Source organism: Neodiprion fabricii, chromosome 3, assembly GCF_021155785.1.
Source record: "Neodiprion fabricii isolate iyNeoFabr1 chromosome 3, iyNeoFabr1.1, whole genome shotgun sequence".
NCBI classification, from domain to species: Eukaryota; Metazoa; Arthropoda; class Insecta; order Hymenoptera; family Diprionidae; genus Neodiprion; species Neodiprion fabricii.
Window position 1 is genome coordinate 32,594,326 of NC_060241.1, and position 20,151 is coordinate 32,614,476.

General features: G+C 41.2%; 1 protein-coding gene and 1 long non-coding RNA gene across 4 annotated transcripts in view; one reads left to right on the forward strand and one right to left on the reverse strand.

Annotated features, from left to right (window-relative positions):
- Positions 1-128: 128 nt before the first annotated feature.
- The window catches only part of LOC124178211 (aquaporin AQPAe.a), a 39,733-nt gene continuing 19,710 nt past the window's right edge, over positions 129-20,151 (reverse strand). The window contains exons 1-4 of one of the 2 annotated variants that reach the window (XM_046561447.1): positions 19,154-19,285; positions 15,906-16,099; positions 4,329-4,472; positions 129-2,909 (exon numbers count right to left, since the gene is read on the reverse strand). In XM_046561447.1, the coding sequence (XP_046417403.1) occupies positions 2,508-2,909; positions 4,329-4,472; positions 15,906-16,099; positions 19,154-19,172 (759 nt within the window). In that variant the 5' untranslated portion in view covers positions 19,173-19,285 and the 3' untranslated portion in view covers positions 129-2,507. Of the gene's footprint in view, positions 2,910-4,328; positions 4,473-15,905; positions 16,100-19,153; positions 19,286-20,151 lie in introns of those variants that run through there. The other variant, XM_046561446.1, reaches the window with a different exon arrangement.
- LOC124178216 lies at positions 1,162-19,360 on the forward strand. 2 transcript variants are annotated; one of them, XR_006869768.1, is made up of 4 exons: positions 8,627-8,638; positions 9,872-9,877; positions 17,915-17,919; positions 19,272-19,360. It is a non-coding gene; the product is annotated as an uncharacterized LOC124178216 (long non-coding RNA). The 2 variants fall into 2 exon arrangements; XR_006869767.1 differs by lacking the exons at positions 8,627-8,638; positions 9,872-9,877; positions 17,915-17,919 and adding exons at positions 1,162-1,386; positions 15,065-15,070.

Below are 20,151 nucleotides of genomic sequence, written 5' to 3' on the forward strand. Positions count from 1 at the left end.
GAACTATGGCACATACCCATCCAGTGTGACATTCGATAGGGTATAAATGTGTAATTTCGAATGGCGAGACAAAAAAAAATTACAAATGGCGACAGCAATAATTGTACAGGATAACGTAAGAAAACACCTTACATAATTATCGGCTTTATTGCGTTGTAAAAAGTTACCGATGCAGGTGTACTATAAACACGTAGAGAAACATTAATTCTAAATATTAAGTACAATATATACAAAACTTAAATAAAATGCTGGGTAAATCAGAGCAATACCGATACAGATGATGCAGATAAATGTAGAAGAGGAATCACGGTGCAAAAAAAATGAATTAAAATGCATTTGTTCGATGAAAAGCATGCAAAAATTTGATTATAAATACTACAGATTTATAATATTGTGCCATATATTTTAGATCGAGTGACATTGATCTTTAGAGATTTATAATAATATACGAATCGCTTGGCATTTTCCTTCATTCTCTAGCTTACAATTTTCAATTAATACTTACACTCTCTTTCGTGAGAACATTATGTGTATCACAAAAGCAGGGTTTCGAATGTTTGTTATACAAAGAAAACTCCAGTAGTAAAAAAGAATGAAGGACTTTTTAAAAACTAATCATAATTCGAAGAAAGCTGGGATTTAGATGGGCAGGGTGGCCACTCAATTCCGCTCACGGAATTCCCTGACATTTCCTGGTTTTCCCTGACTAAAATCATTATTTTTCCCTAATATTTTGATGCACAATTTGTGCAGAAATCACTAACAACTATAGTAACCTAGGTAAAGTATGGCCAAATATATTAAAGTTATAAAAGTTTTTAAAAGTTGTTCATTCCGTTCATTGTGATTTTTGAAAGTTGACAAAAAATGAACATTTCCATTTGCTTGGTCTTGTTAAGTATATATTTAAGAATGGGCTCCAAGAAGCGAAATATTTTTAAAGCTATTATTTGAACATTTATGCTGTTTGCAATGAAAATCGAGGTTCGAAGAATTATGACTAATTAACGAATGTGTAACTTTTTGAAAAATAAACTTAAAAATTTTTTTCCAACGGAAAATTTTTCTTTTAAGCGTTAAGAATGCACCACAATTTATCCAAATTTTTAAATTGATATTTAATACAGCGAAACAATTATTTTATGCGGTGTATTGTCTAGACGCGGCGCGTCTATGCCGTAACAGTTGCGCAGAGCCCTGTGTTCAGCGTTAAATTAAAATTACTAATACTGAAGATAGAATTCCGGGTGCTGGTACTTTTTTATTGGAAATTTCCTCCTCTTTAAGAATCATTTTAAAATTTCCGCTAGCGCTTTTACTTTTTGAGTTACTGCCAAAAACCTGAGGCTTCGATTTTTCTAGACTATTAGGCGTCGGTGAACTTGCGTCTCCACACGCAGCGACGGTCATAGATAAATCAAACCGATGTCTGTTGGTACTACTGAATTCATGTGACAATCAACAACTAAGCTTATAATCGTCGATAAGAAGAGAAGAAAAATTGTGACGATGCGGTGATAGCATCTCAATTTTATGGACAAAGCTTTTGAAATCCGTGAGTTCTATAAAAAGTCCCTGACCAACCAAAAAATTCCCTGACATTTCCCTGACTTTTCCCTGACATACAAAATTCCCTGACATTTCCCGGTTTTCCCGGTTTTCCAGACGGGTGGCCACCCTGATGGGGAAGTAGCTGCGCGAATCAATACTCAACGTTTTTAACCTCTGTTATAGTAGAATGAAACCTCGCATCAAAACACTTTATATTCTAGGTGTTGCGAGACGAGTAGACAGATATTCAACGATCTTCCGATATGATTCTCAAAAAATTTTACAGCGAGTATTACGCAATATGTATGATGATAGATGTAATGATGAGAACTTAATCCACTAACGATGATGTACCTACGTATACATAAGAGCAAGTTATAACGCACCAAAGATCCATAATATTGGTAATTCGAGTGGTCTCTTCTGTATTTTTTCGTTTGTTGGTTCCCGATAACGTGTATATGTCATTATAACATACTGAAAATGAGATTCCATCACTAATCGAGGATTAATGAAGTTGTGAAATAATTTTGGAAATATATAATGTATATTCCCTTTTTTTCTTTCCATTGAACGTACCAAAGTGTCAACGTACGGGTGGTAATATACAATTATCTTCGATCGAAGAAGTTATGCGCAAGAAAAAAAAAAAAAAATATATATACCTACATATTTTTTGAAAAGATCTCACCATCTCATTCTTCCTGCAACGAAACGATCGGTCTTGTCACTTCTATACATGTAACAATACAGAGAATCTTTCGTCCGGGACGAGCATTCGGTATATTCACCTCCTGGTGCCTTCCCTAAAACGGCGCACCGAGTTCGGTCCGTTACTCGTCAACGTAGAGATATAATTAACCACTCGCACTTGTCTGATTGCAAGTGACCCTTAACTCGCGAGGGTCGCACCTTGAATAATTTACACAGGTTAAAATAACTAATCTTAAGACACGCTAAAAGTCGTATGATCCTTGATCCTCGTCCCTCGTTAATCCCATGTGAAAACATAGCTTGTAAATGGCGCCGGCAGCGACTCCTCCAACGATCGGTCCGACCCAGTAGACCCATTGGTTGTCCCACAGCCCCATAACTGCGGCGGGGCCCAAACTACGAGCCGGGTTCATGCTGCTTCCGGTTGGCGGTATCGCTGCGAGATGAGCAGCTGTAATGGCAAGACCAATGGCCAGCGGCACTGACCCCTTGATGTCGTTCCGTTTCGAGTCAGTCGCTCCGTGGACGACCAGGACGAGCATGAAGGTGATGAGGGCTTCGATCAATACAGCTTGGCCAATGTTCACCGCTGCATTAACCTCGGTGCTCCCGAGAGTTCCAGCGACTGAATTCGGCAGCATTACCTGCAATCGAACGGATTCGATGGGATTATTATTTCCGAGTTATATGGTTTTCACCGCGACGCGAAGTCGAACGTTGAAAGCCTTTCGGGAACGTTGATCCAAAGAAACCAACGGTGATTCGAAAATAAAAGGTACCGGCACCGTGGCCCCTGGCTGTAGTCGTCGTTAATCTACGTATCGGATTATCGGCATCGGAAAGAAGGTGTTACCGGTTATTGTACCTGCACACGGTTTGCCCGCTGGTCAATGCAGTGTACCGTTGTCAATTTTTTGTCGCTAAATCTTTCGGCACGAGGTAGTGTGCCTGTCGCAAAGTAGCAACACAAACGCACCTCCGCAAGTTCCTACATATAATGTTCTAGGAGATCGGTTGATGTGAGAAAAATAGTAGAACAATTATATGCGAGAAACCCGTTACTTTGCTGATGGGGTAAAAAAAAAAATACTAATCATTCCGAGAATGGTTCGCTCCACATCACTTTGAAATTCATGTACTAGACCGCTGTTCGGTAGAAGTATAAAAACTTGATCGAACTCGCGGCACGTGTAATATGAGAATCAGTATTCATCGCGCTTGAAACTTGTTACGAATGCAGTAATATAATTTATAGTGATTTCAATAGTTAAGACGAGCGAAAGAGATTTGTGCAATAATATTATACTGAAACCTACAGTATATATATTAGAATAACGTTGATCGACTTGAAAATGGCGAATAGATAATTCATACAAGGCAGATTCCGTCTGAATTTGAATTATACGAGCTGGAGGTTCGCTTCCCGCAGTAACTGGGTCAATTGGTCGCGAATTCGGAGCTGATTGCTTTTATTGGAGGATGATACCAGTGTCCAGTTCTGATGTAACAGAGCGGCTTGAGCGCTGATCGGACCTTGACCTTGGAACAGCGATATTTTAACGAGGCGAACGTTTGCCTCGGAAAGTTGAACAGGATATTCGCATCGCGGTCGGAAGGAGGCGGTCAACATACGCGATGCATATATTATTTGCGATATTAGGTAATTATCTTTCACCGCTACGGCAATTTCATTCGTCTTACGATCATTTCTGGGTCAAGAATACTAGTCTTACGATTCGTTCGATTTTTATAGAATTTATTGGATCTACAGTCCGCGCATTTCAGATCCTGACGATTCTACGGCCATGGCCCAGCCTGATTCTTATACGAAATGCGACCGACCTGTTACGGCAACTCGTGCGTCTAACGAATAAGCTACGATTACATGCGTGCCAAGAGCTTTTACCGGATCACGCGACATACTTATGACAACTTGAATCAGGACTATGGAGAGCGACGTTAATGAACTCGTCATCGGCTTTGGTATCCACAATAAGGAGAAGTGCAATAGCTGCATAGCTCGCAGTCGATGCATCTTGCCTCGAGTGATAATATCCACTGACCTTTAGAATGGCTGCCCCAGCAATAGCTCCGATACATTGGAAAGCGATGTAGAAGAATCCTTTAAGCAGACTGCAGTTTCCACTGACGACAAGACCAGCGGTGACAGCGGGGTTGACGTGACATCCCGACACATGTCCAATTGCCTGAAACGAACAACAATTATATGCACATCATACGACGTGGTTAATTTCCTATTTTTGCACTTGAGTGTAGGTAAATTTTAAATTTGACACGCGACAAAACTGCAGCAGACTCTTCGCGCTAGATTTGTAAATTGCTGTATTACCGCAAAACTTCCATTTATTTCAATCGCCAATGAATGACTTTTCTCACCGAGGCGCTAGTTCTATTTGAATGATCGGCATTGACTGACGAAATTGAAGTACTTGTGTTATTCTCGTTTGAGTGTAGATTTTGAATCTATTCAATCATATACTGTTGGTAAAAATAGTCCACCCATTATACGCGAACGAAGCATCCGTATTGAGGTGTTAAAAAAATAAATCACAGTGTAATTCTTCTGATCTCTGCGCGACCTCTGAAACTTATACTTTCAATCCCATCTGAGACTGAACATATTCAACGATCCACCAGCCACGAAGCAGCGACAATAAATGTATCGATACAGTTTTTCCACTTGAGAAAAAAATTTGAAAGCAGGAGTGCTAAAACCCGACCAATACTCTATTCCTCGAATAAAATTTTCTGCTCCTCAACGAAAGTCCGAAGTTGAAAGATAGCAAATATCGTGAAAGGCAATAAGAACAAACGATTGATCTAGTTCGCAGAATGGATCCGGCTTTCCGTGTCTATTCGCATCACGCTGACAGCGTGAAATTATAACACAGCGCACCCCGGTCGGGTGAGTTCTATGTAGAACACGAGTCGGAAATTGAAAAATACCGATCAAGTTTGGCCCGGCTGGTGCGAAACCGGAGTGAGGATCTACCGGGCGTTGCATTGGCGTCTGCACGCGTGATTCCGTAATAAATAACCGACGTGTTACTTCATTGATCGGTATAACGGAGGGCCGCGTAACAACATGCCGTCACTCTCAATTATAACGTACCTGCCGCAGCTACCCGGAGTAGGGGGGTAAAAAATAGTCCGGACTACTCCGTAAAGTCTACGAATTTAGGCACGACATCCGAATGGCTGAATGGGGTCCAGCCGCGGATCGGGCCCCGGGGCATGGCGGCCCAGTTCTCATGCGCGGCGACAAGGTCTTCGCTGCCCTCGGGGCCCGTACATGCGTCGGCCGCCCGATTACACAACCTCTCTTTTCACTGTGCAGGGTATATTACCTTATTACCTACGCTCCGTATGCTCCGTACTCGTCTCGCTCATTCACTCAACCGCACCGCCGTCGACCGACTCCGACTGTAACACAGCTGGATAGCGCAGGATGGGGATGGTTTTTAATTAAAAACCAAAACATAGTCGCTGATGATTACGGTTTCGCGTTGTATGCAACATTTTTCGCACTGTCACTTTTTCGTTCGGTGACGATTGCAGTTGCAGGAACGGAGATCAAGACGTTGAGTTCTTGACTGGAGTTGTTAAAATCTGACTCCTAACGACAGGAAAGTTTCATGGATTTCTTTTCCTTTCTTTTTTTCTCAATTTTGTATCTAAGTAACAAAATTGAAGCAAATTAACGGCAGATCGTGTATCGTTCGTTATGGAAAGCAAAAAATATCGAAAAATTTGTTTCAAATACTCTGCTTTATGCACTTGTGGATAAAATAGCAGGTTTTTTTTCTACATCAAACTTTCCCGTTATGCTGCAGTCGTTGCTTCGAAGATTTAACGCCTTGGTGTGGCCGTTACATTTCGAGGCGACTTGAAATTTGAGATGCTTGAAAGAATCGAGGAGTAAGAGATCGTCAGCTCTTTCGCGTACTTTACAGTGTTGATGTATAATCGATGATTCGTTCATCATCTTTGTCTTCACAGATTGCACGACGTCTTTGTCTCTATCACTCCAGATACGATACATGCAAGATTTAACGAGAGTTTAATTGATCGGAGTCATTGGAATGACGGGGATTGTCCTAGGTTCACAACGATCTCAAAATGGTTGATTTAGCTTCGTAAATCGCAATTAATTTTTGCATTATATATGAGTGTTAGGGTGTCCCATATTTCGGGTGTTGACAAATAAAATATATATATATTGAGAACGTGTCCGAAATGCTGTATTTTAAACGGGGAAATCCACCATGTTGTCGACACGAGGTAGAATTGAGATAAAAATCTGAAAAAATGAGGCAATTATTTTTGAATTATGTGAAATTGATTTGTGGGGTATGCTTGAAAAATTTTGTCAACACCCGAAATATGGGAGAGTGGAACAGCCTAATGAGTGTGTATTCCGAAAATATATTTATAATTATGATGTTTTTGTGTCGTCTATTGTATAGGTTGAGAGATGGTCTCGTCGAATGTGAAAGAGTTTTATGGGTCCATACGTCTACCGGAGGGTCATGCATGGATTGCCAAAAGTGTAATCTGATTCTAACGCAACGGTGATTGCAGCGTACGAACGATTTCTAAATTACGAAGGTAAAGGTACACCGAAAGTGTGGTTACGGTATAACGGGATCAAATCAACAATCCAAACAACAACCCAATCTCCGGTATTGAGATCATACGATTAATAAGTGGGGCTAGTTAGTCGTCGTCGATTCGGTTCACCGCTTGTAAGAATCAAAGAAGAATCGAATCAAAAAGTATAAAAAAAAAAAGCAAAAGGACAACAGAATAAGCGAGAAAACTTGACGGCTGTTAATTGGCACAGCTCGGAAATTAGCGCGCACCTGCAGTATTGCAACAAAGTTTCGAGCATGAAAAACAGGATGCATCGTACAGTCCACAACGGTATAATAAAAGTGTAAAGAACGTTTTTACGAAGACAATCTCCGTCATCGCACGAACCGCGGCCGAAACCCCCCCGAGGCAAAAGAAAAAAAGAAAAAAGCGTTTCCCCATACCCGGAGGGCAGCATAGATCTGGGGTCTGTTTCCTAACGCTTATATGTTGCAGCTGCAGCCCGAGGTCACACCTGATCCTCAATGGCGTTGTTCGTCTCGCGCTCATCTCGACGGGCGATATTAAAAAAAAACCGGATAAGGACAATACGACGTCGGACGTCTTTCACACTGGGTGAACCGTGCTTTCATGTTAGTCAAATGCAAGTTCCGTCACACGCAGTTGCTTATCTACACGCATCGGGTGTAGTTTATGGTCATCGTTGTAAATGATACGCGGAGTAACTGTAAAAAAAAAAGTAGACATAAACGGCACATCGAAGAAAACTCATTAAATTCGGTTCAAATGTATAACGGACACGATTGTCGAACGAACCTGCACGTGTACTGCTCCCCGTGGGCAGCAGGCACCATAGTAGGGACTATAACAGAATCCCTTGCGCGGTATTGTGCAACGGCAAAAGATCATTGTCCCGTGTCGCGTGGCGTCGCGAATCGCTCGACGCTTCGCCTTCGCGCATGCGCAGTGGTTGTCTGTCCGTGCCCCTACCAGCCAGAGCACTCGGATGACTCGGGGCTGTGGGTCGGTCGGCGGGCCCTCGGGGCACAAAACTGCGCGCAGACGTCGTAGCTAGAAAGGATCTCTTGGTCGCGTTGTTGCACGGTGTCCGCTCTCTTAGCGTCAGCGTCAGCTTCAGCATCAGCAGTCGCGATCTCTTCGAGATCCCGAATTATAATATGCTGTGGGATATCTGCCTACCTCTATAAATAGCCGCGCAACACCTATGCGAGGATGACGTCATAAGTCGGGTGGGTGTCGAGCTGAAAAGTGCAAGTCGTTGCGGAGGAGGAGGAGAAGGAGGAGAAGAAGAAGAAGATGAAGAACGGATAATTATTAGGTACAGGGGTGGGTATTCAGGAGGGGGATGTTTAATTGAACGACCCGAGGTGCGACTCGTCGAATTTAAGCGGGCAGGGGTGTGTTTTGTGGCGTAAGATTGCGACGAGGACGAGACGGGTAATCCGTGCCGTTTCGAATCAAGCCCGCGATTCTTCTTCGCGGACGCGTTGACGCGGGAACTCATTTGAATATTTGAATAATAATACGCGTACATACGCCCAAGCAATTCGTAACACAAGCATTAGCCAATTTAAACCTGTAGCAATACCGGGCCCGATGCGACATGTACGTAAGAACAGTACCTGTAACTCTTGCTGCAATGCATATATTGTCAAATGACAATAACCCGGGTATTGTGTGATCTTGTACGCATGAATATGTGCATTATATGTATACCTATGTATATCTACACAACGCTGTTATATCTGTTTATTACATACGGGGCTATGAATCATTCCAAATGCGTTATTTCTTTTGTTTTCGATGTTTGTTTTTTTTTTTTTTTTTTTTTCTCTTTGCAACACACCATTTGTAATTTCTCTTCTTTTCTTTTTTCAAGTATAATAATTGACTGCCCACGTTGAATATCAATCGAGAGTGAAACAAATTAGGATTAGTCATCAATATGAATACGGTGTATAGTCGTTTTGTCAATATGTCATAATGTAGAAATTATAATCTGTCAAGGATTGCCTTTCGTCTAGAAAACACATCAAAAGCGCCCTCTTTGTCACGCCTGCTTTCAATCATGTAAGTCTGGGCTACTGTGTATAACGTTATATGCTTAACGTAACAGTCTAATATAATTTCATTTCTGCGGCAAATCGAGCGAAAGAAAACCGTATTCAAATGATTTTTATAAATTCTCGACACTCACTCCGGTCATTTATAACGTCACTTTTCCATGATTGATAATTTTTATTATGCGCGATGATTTCAATTTGCGATGTAATATCATTCTTACGATTAGCAACTGCAGCCTCGTGGAAAAAACTATTGAGATCAAATACGAATTCATAGGCAATAGCGGAGCACCGGTCAAATACAAATGTATCTGATCACGGATTAGAAACACGAGTGACTCAAAATTCCGAATTTCTTAACCCAAAATAGAAAAACTATCACGAATTTGAATATCACAGAAACGATTCATGGTCTAGTATTTGAGAGTGTCAAAGATGCACGTGCTCGTTCAATAATTATTACAATCAATTGTGTACCCAGACACTAAATCCCCAACTAAGGCATGCGCAATGACGACTTCAAAATATGACAATAATAGAAAAATTGGCATAGAATTTAACCAACGACGTGGTCAATTGAGCATACAACGACTGTACGGGACAGACAAGACTGCATGAATTATCCAATAACAATCATGGAACTGAGAAAATTATTACGAGATTGCTCGTTAAGCCAGCGGAACAGGAAAAAAAAAGAAACACAAGCGGATCTCCCGATCCCGTTCTATATTATATGTATCCATAGGCAACGTAACGTCCTCCGCGAATATCGCAATCGCGCGTCATTTAACAGAGTCAAATGTCAATTAACCGGTGTGATCCGGTGCACCGGATGATATAGTCATGCATTGTGACAGGATAGCGGTTACGAGGATTGAATTAGTGGTAAAAATCCAGCGAGGAGGTAGCTGCCGGTGTGGAAGTTGCGTTAAGCAGGGGCGGAGGGAGGAAGTGGGGTGCTGGTGGGAGGGGGAAGGTATTGCACGAGTCAGTAGGTTGTCAGAGCCTCCGGGGCAGAATTGCACCATCTCGACAGTTAGACCCCTTGGGCGAACCGTCGGCCTTATTTACCCTACCCAGCCCACCTAGCCTAACCCATCGTAACGTAAATCAGCCCAACCTAACGTCGAATTCGCGCTACGGCGTGCGTATGAGGCCCAACCCAACTTAACGTAACGCAGCGCGACGTAACGTTGGATCAACGAAACGCAACGTAAGGTTAACGTAACGCAACTAATACGAACGAATGACGGACCAACGGAGCGTAGGTAGGCAAGGTAGGTAGGTAAGGCCCGATGCCTGGAGGACCACCGAGGTCTGCGTTACTCATCGCAGGTGAACGAGAGTCTCGACCGTGACACGTGACGATGCGAAGATGTGTATAAATGTGTATATTTCTCCGTGGGAGAGGAGTAAATATGTATAATAATAAGAATATTCACAGAGATTGTAATTAGCGCGATCAATGATGTTTCTTTTTTCATCGGTTGGACGATGAAGAACAAAAAAAATCAATTATAAATTGGCCGACACCGACGACTGATAGTATCTCTTACGTAACGCGTCTGGAAGAAGATTCACATTATCGCATTTATGTAATAGGTATACTTTTTCACGTTATTCTTGCATATCCATACGTTGTATATCGATGTATAACTATAAAATTTTACATCTCCGGACGGAGGAATATTTTTTCAACCACGTCGGTAGCTTTCTTTCCCTCTTCAATGTATAAAACTTGGATTATTAATTGACGTAAGAATTTTTTAAAATTATTTTCATTCTAAGAGATCAAAGTAAACGAAAAGGAGTACGTCAATTTTTTTTTACCTCGAATATTGTCTGGCGTTTCGCGATGTCCGCCTAATGGTTATGAGAAATTTATTGCACCTATTACAGTAATTATTTTTATGACCGCAGCCGACACCTGAGTCGTATAAATTCCCGAAAGTTCAAATGCAAAGTTAACGGCAACAACCGATCATCTTAAAAATTATAAGGAAACTCTTTTTAACCGTCATATTTTATCACAGAATTATTGTCAATGTCAGTGCGAGATAGTTTTTTGATAAATTTCATGAAGATGTTAAAATTATATGCGTTCCAATTAATTATTTCGAAATTCCAGTCATCCGTTCTATGACTCAACATCTCTAAGGCATACGTAAGATTGTTCCTGGTAAAATAATTCATATTCGAAAACGGGGGAAAAAAACACTGATTCGCCTCTCAAATGCGATAAAATTGAACGAATTCGAACGAATGCGTTTATCGGATGGTGTTGAGATAAAATTGATAAAAATTGTTCAATTCTTTTTTTGTCTGCTATTATTATTTTTTCGAAATCCCCCACAACCTTCGCAAGCTCCCTAAATCTGTTTCGCCGTTTAAGAACGCAGCTCCGTTGACCGAAGCCGTGCTTTGCGACTTCGAGGTCCGGATTTAAACCGGGAGGTTTCGCGGTTCGCCTTCAGCGATGAAATGCTTTTGATCCGGCGCTCTCCGTTTCTCCGATTCCGTTTGCTCTCGCCGCCTCTCTCTCCCTCTCTTTCTCTCTCTTTCTCTCTCTTTCTCTCTGCACCGTATTTCCGAAGCAATCGTTCGGATCAGGTGTGTGCGAACGACTCGGCGACCGGTAACTCCGGCTGAAAGTGAGTTGATTTCGAGTGCAGAGAGACAGACAGACCCTATCGAGTTCGTGTTCGCCTTCAGCGTTACGCATGTATGTAATATACGGGTATGTGTATAATATAGATACACAGTTGCCCCCCTTAGGGAGTCGTCGAAGAGGGCAACAAACTGCGTGGCGGACACGGACTCGTGTCAAAGTTTCGACGAGGGTGCAAAGAAAGAAGAGAGGCGGAGGGAAAAGGAGGGAAAAAAAACTGTAAGAGTCGGGGGAGAGGGAGAAGGAAAAAGAAAGGAGGAAAACGCGGAAATTCGTCGAGAACGTCGCGTTTTTTCCCCTGCATCAGCGAAAGATCTTTGCACCTCGTCATTTGTAACGACGAAGAGAAACTGGATGATTATTATTGACCGACACCGGCAGCTCATCGTCAGTTGCGTAATCGATGATCGAACGCGATGTAATTGATTTGCATGTCGAAGAATATGGAAGGAGGAAACAATCGCGAAGAAAAATAGCCGCCTCCGGTTAATATTAATTTTCTTCTTCTTTTTTTTCTTCACCTCGGGGGTCTACTGATCGAACGATCGGTTGCATCCTCGACACCGATCGGCTTAACCCCTCTGGATTTGAGCCACCGAAAATCGAACCGTAGCTGTATTATACTTGTGAAACTTGCAAGGAGTTAATGTTCAAAGTTGTGAAACGAAACGTGGCACGGAAGACCAAAAATAGTATTGGTGCATTATACGAGTAATCGTATGAATATATTACGTACCCACGTGTATGTGAACCGAACCTGCCTATGCTGAAAATAAACGTATTATACAAATGGAAGGTATTAAAAAACACTGCTGTATAATAATATTGTCCGTCGGTTCGATGTTCGAGCAATTAGCCCGTTGTTAAAAGCAAAGTAAGTAGCCTTATATGTATGTATACACACACATACACATATATAGATATATATCTCCGTGAGGACCTCGAACTCCTAATACTATATAAAATACAATGATATAGATATGTATGTACATTGTACATGTACTCGGTAAACGAGGTCCATCGGTCCATGTAATAATAGCGATGCTAATAATAAATTGAGTTTAATTTCGAGGTCGGATTGCGAAAGGATGCGTTCTAAAATCGGGATCTTCCTTCGGACGTGCAATGTTCTACTTTTTTTTTTTTTCTTCCATCTATGTAGACGTGAATTATCTGATTTTAAGCTCAAGGCATCTGCAATTTTATTCGCACAGTTGGATGAAATCTCGGATAAATTGGCATTGTGAATAGGATTACTAACGTATTTACCTATTTGAATAACGCGTCTTCGGCGATCTCGAAATCACTCTTGATTGTTAAATAATTGGTGTTATTAACAAGGAAATTTTTAACAGAGGAACTCTGCAAAAGGATGAAAACGAAATTGCATTCCCGCAGACTACGATCCGAGAACGACTGCAAAATTAGGTTTTATAACTTGTGTGATAAATTGTCGAGAATCATGATAGTCCTTGTCAATGTAGGCGAATAAACCTTTTTCGATGAATACAGCAGGCCTCAGTTTAAGGAGACAAGAAGTTTTGCTCAAAGATATAAGTTGGCATCGGATAAGGATGAGGATATCGCTGTTCCAGAATTTAAAGATTTCGTTTCCAAAATTGATGGGGAAAAAAAAAACAAATACAGTCAATGAATTCGAAATTTTTACAGAGATCCGAAGTAAGGGTAAAGCTAAAAACTTTTGGGATTTTTAATTTCTGTAGACGACTGTCGCATCTCGAGCAAAAGAACCATTCGATTTCGATGCAAGGATGATTAAGTAGGTACACATCGAACAGACCTTGCCAATAATTCATTTCTTCAATAATTGCGTGCGGCGTGTCAATAGACGAAGGCGAAAAAAAAGGATTTTTCATGCAGCAAAATCTGTGGTGAAATCCTCTTAACATTCAACACTTTGAAGATATATAATGAGTGGCTAAAAACACCTACGTACAATCATCATCCGGTAAACTTAGCGAATCCTCGTGACTTTCTGTGTACCCACGATGCATACAACGAGCATTCGGGCACACATACGTTCGCTATTTGTAAGCGCACGTAGTATACCTATATGTAGAGGTAAAATACTTACGCACGATGTGTGCAGAGGTACAAGGTACGTATAATATACGCGGGGCACATAATAAGATTAAACAGAGGCGAGAAGCTGGTATAACACACTACACAATATTATAGCGCACACAGCTTCTTTGAGGGAGAAACCGAGTGTCGCAATTTATTCGTACATATGACCGAGATGTAGTAAGCGATAGTATGGGACCATTAGCTTCGGTTACAGATCAATTTTTTTGTTTACACTCTCGCTTTCGTTTCTTTTTTTTTTTATTTTTTTTTTATTTTTCATTTCAATCTTTTCTTTCTTCCGTTCCCTGTGATTTTTTCCTCCTTCTCTTTCTTCAATTAATACGCGACGCCTTATCCAAGCAGTGGTTGCGTTTTTACTTATCTCTTTTTCACTCGGCCACGTGTCACACACCGAGGCTTGAATAAATAACCGTACGAAAGAAGTCCAACTTTTGCATCGCGTATTGTGCTTGCACGCTGCATTCCGTTGAGGCAGAATTTGTTTTTTGTTTTCTTCGTTTTTGTCAAATATCTTATATACCCGCCTCGCGACATCAATCAAACGTTCTTTATTATTCGCTATTTAAGGCATCGTCCGATGTATACAGGTATATTATATACTCGTGCATAAATCGTTGTATAATTATTATATGGCCGACATTACGTTGCACGCGAAATTTCGTACGAGTCTCTTCGTTAACCCGAGTCAATTCAACTCTGGCAACCAAGGGCACGGTAAACTTTTTCTTTTTCTCCCTCCCCGTGTAATAATAACGTACACGCCTTCGCGTGATGTTTTTTTCATCCTGTGTATTATCTCACGGCTTTTAATATGCAAGCGTATTTTAAGTGTGGCCATATAATTATAAGTCGATACACTATTGAAGTCGAACAGGCGCGGTGCTTTTATTACTTGTTAGCCGTATACCTACCCTCAATTGATATTACCTACGTACGCTCGTGTTACATGAATTTCGAAATTGAAATCTCCGCCTGAGTAATAATCCGTTGTACAATTAGTCGTTAAATAACAATAAAAAATCCTCGCGGTAATCGAGGCTGCTGCAAGCGTGATTGAAAACAATAATCTTTCCATTATTGTTCAAAAGTTACGACGAACTCGACGTAAATATACATACGTACACACATACATATTATTTTATCTACTTTTTAACGTAAAAAAATGAAGTCAAGTACGGATTCTAATACAGGCCACGACCAATATCATCGATATTTCATGCCAACTCTCCGTCGCTGCTTATAATTTGACGCAGAAAATGTGAATCAATGTTTCAAACACACCTGCTTTCCATTCTCGTCTCGAGAACTAATCAAACGACTCGAGATCAGAGTTTGCCCGCAGCACGAGCGAGTTTGGTAAACGAAATCTCTTATGAAAACGTTTGAATAATGACATTCAATCTGCGACGGAGGCCCCCTAAATACATGCTACGGACATCGGCGTGTAACTGGTTCCCGAGTTAATTAGTAAGCGATCGTTGCCAAGCCGCTGCACGTACGAATGACTTGGTAATTATATCGATTATTGATAAAGAGGCTGGCCGGAGTTTCGTGTCGTGGATTAAATCTGTGAGAACTATCAAAGATCTGCTGGCTGGTGGCCGGACGAGTCGAATGAATGAACCCTTTCCCACTCCGCGAGTCAAACGCACGTCACGAGCACGTGTCCGAACGGAATGAGGTGGGAAAAAATTGTAACACTTTTTTCACACCGTAGATTTGTATAAATCGGTAACGAATGACCGAGTTGAAATGAAACGTCGCGTTGCTTCCCGACTTACGATTAGTTTCTTTTTCTAGAAATTATACTTGACGAATTTGTACCGACAAAAATTTCCACTTATGGTTATCGCACACAGTCGTTGAGTGTTTTTACTTTTCACTGTAATCGAAAAATGTTCTACCGGCTTCAAAACGGTAGCGAATTTCGTACGACAAGCTGAAACTGGAAAGTCTCGTTTCAGTCGCTGTTCTTTCCGATTGTGTTCATCTGCACGATACTTATTCGGCTGAGCAAACAGATTCAACATTTGAATAATCAGAAAATGTTGATCTAAACAAATTCGACAGTGTTTAAACCGTTATTACAACGATACGTGGTTTACCAAAATGTCCTAGTAATTATAGGTATAAATCTGCGAATAACTTTTGTGTTTCTGGCTCACCTGTGCTAGAGTCGCAACGGTCAGACCGAACGTGAAGGCGATTTGAAATACCGTTGGTTTCCCCGTCGTGTCCCATGCGATGCAAGATCCGCAGCCAATCAGAACCAAGAGCAGCGTACCGAGAAGTTCGGCGATCAGCGATCGCCAAATTCCGATTTTCGTCACCTCGTGCAGGCCTAGAAAAGCCTTGGCGCCTGTGAACGTGAAGGAGAAGAGGAAAAGAAATTAATTCAACGAACTCCATCGATTCGCAATGAGGCTGAAGTTAGTAACGTTAACGTAACGAAACAATTTTGGAATGGATTTGACGGACTTGGCTCTTCAAAAAGAAGAGTATATTTTCATCATTATGGTTTACTAAATTTTCGACATCGCTAAAGGTACGAAGTAAGGATTTTTCCCAGCCATGCATCGTTACCGTGACGTTTCTAACTTCTTCCACGTGACTGGCTCGATCATTCGTCCTCCGGACGATCTATGGATCCCAATGCTGCGTGCAGCGATACAGCGATACACGATTTACCGTGAACATGATCGTGAACTATTCCCAAGGTTACGAATATCCCGCAACGCGAGATTCCAGGTACAATCTAGCGTCGATGCTTCGCGGCTCGGGATTTGTTGATTGTATTGATCGGGACTAATTGCGTTATTATCACTAATGCGCCGATTTCTAATCTCGACGTCTGTACGAACTTGTCAACTTTTGTACCTACACACGCGTTTTGACAGGCGGCTGCATTCTCGTCTCTGCTGTACGTTAATTGGGACAATTTTACTCAAAGACCAGCCGTGCAATCTGCCTCTAACGGTAAATGGATTTCTGCAAATAATAGAATTACACGGTCCGTTACCGTACAACAGTTTAATTTCGATTTTGACGATCCGTCGAGCTGTGACAGATTTTACGCAACCTCAATATCCTCGCCGTTTTAACATTCATTCAACTCTACGACTTTATTCCTTTTGCAAGCGACTGACCTGCGCTAATAAAAAAAAATATACATATATATTTCTTTTTCACAACGTACGCGCCACTGTTGCTGTTGCAGCCTCGATTTCGCAACGATTTGAATCTGACGCCGTCACAGCTGAGAAGATTAATTTAATTATATCACCGACATCCATTTAACTTGAGAAATTAATCTCAAGATATGTAAGATAATTACAATTCCAAAATATCGCCAACATACAACGGTGTACCTGTAATGTTAATTTGTTTAACAATGAGCTATCGGCCTTATGATTTTGCAATAATTTCCCTGTGCGCTCGGCCAAGTTTTTTTATTTTATTTTTTATCTTTCTTTTTAAACACTTCTTGCGGTTTCGCGCGTCGCGTACAAAGTTCCTTTGCATAGGAATATTTTTAATCAAGTTAATGGACGGAACCATTGACGTACCTGTCGGTTATTTCAACTGCAAAGCCTCCGCAGCGTCTCTCTAGCACGAAATGCAACGAAGGAAAAAACAACTGGTCACGATCCGATCGAGGTAATGATGATTATAATGATAGCAATAATGACAATTGCAGTGTGATTGGAAAAAGTAACCGTAACTATAATGGGAATGACGATCCGAAAGAGGTAAATGAACTATTTTAATAAACATCGGAATACATGCTCGCACCCTATAAATATATAAATTATAAACATGTTATTCATCGACTGTAAATTGCGTTTTGTTTTTTCTTCCACCGCTTTCAACATTGTTTTAATCGTTTTTGTTTTCACTCTGGTTGATGATACGATTACATGCAAATAAAAAAATAACAAGACGACCTGAGATTCCTGAGTGAGTTTTTTTTTTTTGGTTTTTTCTTTCGCAATACTACGACGTTTTGTTTTCATTTTACACGTTGTTGAATTTGGATTTGAAAAAAATTGTCTGAACAAAAATTGTAAAATCTTTTCGGATCGAATCAGAATAGCGAATAACGTAGGAAAAGAAATATACAATTCTATGAAATGAGCATAGCAAGTGACTTTGTAAAGATTTCGGCAACAATGAGATCTGGTCGAGGGTAATTTTTGCAAGATGTAAATAACAATTTTCAACTACAGCAATGGCGCGTCACGCGAAACGCAGACGAGTATTTTCAATCGCACTTTCCTTTTCGATTTAAGTTTAGGTACATCGACGTCGCTTCCCGGCAAAAACTTGAACCTTATTTTTTGGAATGAGATCGCTGACATCAACAACGACGAACACCGCACACTTTTGCGTTATTCACTGGATATATGCAGATAAACTTGTCGAGTCAAACCTGATTTCGAGTTGACATTTATGCGGGGTAAATTAATCCATTGGACATTTTGGTACAGTGTCGTGAATTCGTGTTTAATGACAATTTTTGAGAACCTGTTTCAATTGCTTTGGGATTATTTGACAAAACATAGGTCAGCAGTCGAAGGGAAAATGTCGATGAAATCGACGGGATTCACTAACTAATTTTCCAATTTACGCAAAATGAAAACAAGTTTGTCAGGGAAAATATTAAAAACAATGCATGTTTTGATCTATACACTCAGGAATTTATACGCGAGGAGTTAAATGGCTTTGAATTCTGTTTCGATGGTTCGTGCAGATATAAAACACGCTCGAATAACGTTATTGTCTCAGTCCCCGAAGCATTTTTGTTAATCGGAATTTATTATCTCCATTTCCCCACCGATTTTCGGTATGTGAAACTGGCAATTAGCTGTATTGCGTTTATAATATTCGAGAGGAAAAAAAAAAAAAAAAAAAAAAAAACATTCCATTAAACCCTTTCACGCACCGATAGCGATGTATGAAATTTGACTCGACGCCGTTTGATTCCGGTGATGTCAAGTGCTTGACAAATCAGTCATTCGTTAAATTGAATGGAATGAGAAAACAAGGCGGTCGATTTTTGAAATTTTACCTCGAGTGATAAAATGAAGTCAAGATTAACTTGGGCTGTATACCGCAGGTATAATAACAGAATTCTTAACGCGCAGGTAAAAGTGTTAAGTGCAACCGACAGCACGTGTTCGATAATGTGTATTTGGTACTTGTTAGTGTGGAAAAACACGTCGAAATATCACCTTTCAATTTTCCGACTTCTGTACAAATCCGTGCTTAATAACAGCTGCAGTTTTAGCTCGAAGCTAACTTAAAGTTAGATAACGAGGAGCGAGGACATCGCGAAGAGTGTCTAACAACCAAGAGAACTGAACCGTTTGAAAACGACGCGATAAATAACGGTGAAAATAAAATTCGAACATACCTTGGGCCGGTTTGCTCATTTTGAAGATATCAACGGTACGTCCTATTCGTGTAAAATTCTTGTCCTTGGAGATTTTCGTCCAGATGCAAGTATCCCGATTTTCGGTAGAATCGACTAGTCGGAGGAGCGCGTCTGAAATGCCGTCCGGCGGTTTCGAGCGTCGTAGGCGAACTGCGATTAGTCAAATCCGTTCGGCTAATGGAATTTGAATTTTCGGAAAATTTTTTCAGCCGTGGTGGTACGGGGCAGAAGCTGTCCGACGAAGAGAGAGGACGAAGAGGAAGATGAGGCGAGGGAGAGAGAGAGAGCAAACTGCACCGCGTTTCGATTTTACTGGTATATGAGTATGGAGTGAGCCCGGCGAAGGTTTCGCCTTGATATACAACGTTGTTCCCCCCACCGTGAAACCCTCCGGCTTCCCCACCACATCGACAACTGGGAATTGTAACTATTTAACTACTATTTTGATCTGGCTCGAACCGAGCCGGCCGCCCGACGAGGACTCGCCGATTCATCCTCGAGCATCTACCGGCGTGGAAAGTGACTTTTCTTTGTCCCTGATCGAAACGATCTGCGAAGGAGCGAATCGACCGCGAATCGCCTCGTTCGCCACACCTCGAGTCTCGGGGACCGCGATTCGTTGCAAGCTGGATACCGCGCTGGAATTATTTGCGAAGCGATACGGACGATCCGCGACGCGGAGAACATTTTCGGCCGGGGTTGAAGTTCCGAATTTGAAAAATTCCGAAGGCGGTCGATTACGGATTATTTGGGAGCGAGACTTGGAAGTAAAGGTATAAAAACTTCGAAGAAACCGCAAAGTTTCGAATGGTCGGAAACCAGACGAATCGATGTTCCGAAATGCGAGTTTCCGAAAATTCAAGTTACGATAGAGCAAAGTTCCGAAAGTTAAAATATACTCACACAGCGCAGTTTACTCGACGAGTGGGTGTAAAAAATCAGACTAACCGAAAATCAGAACGACCAGGATTCCGAAC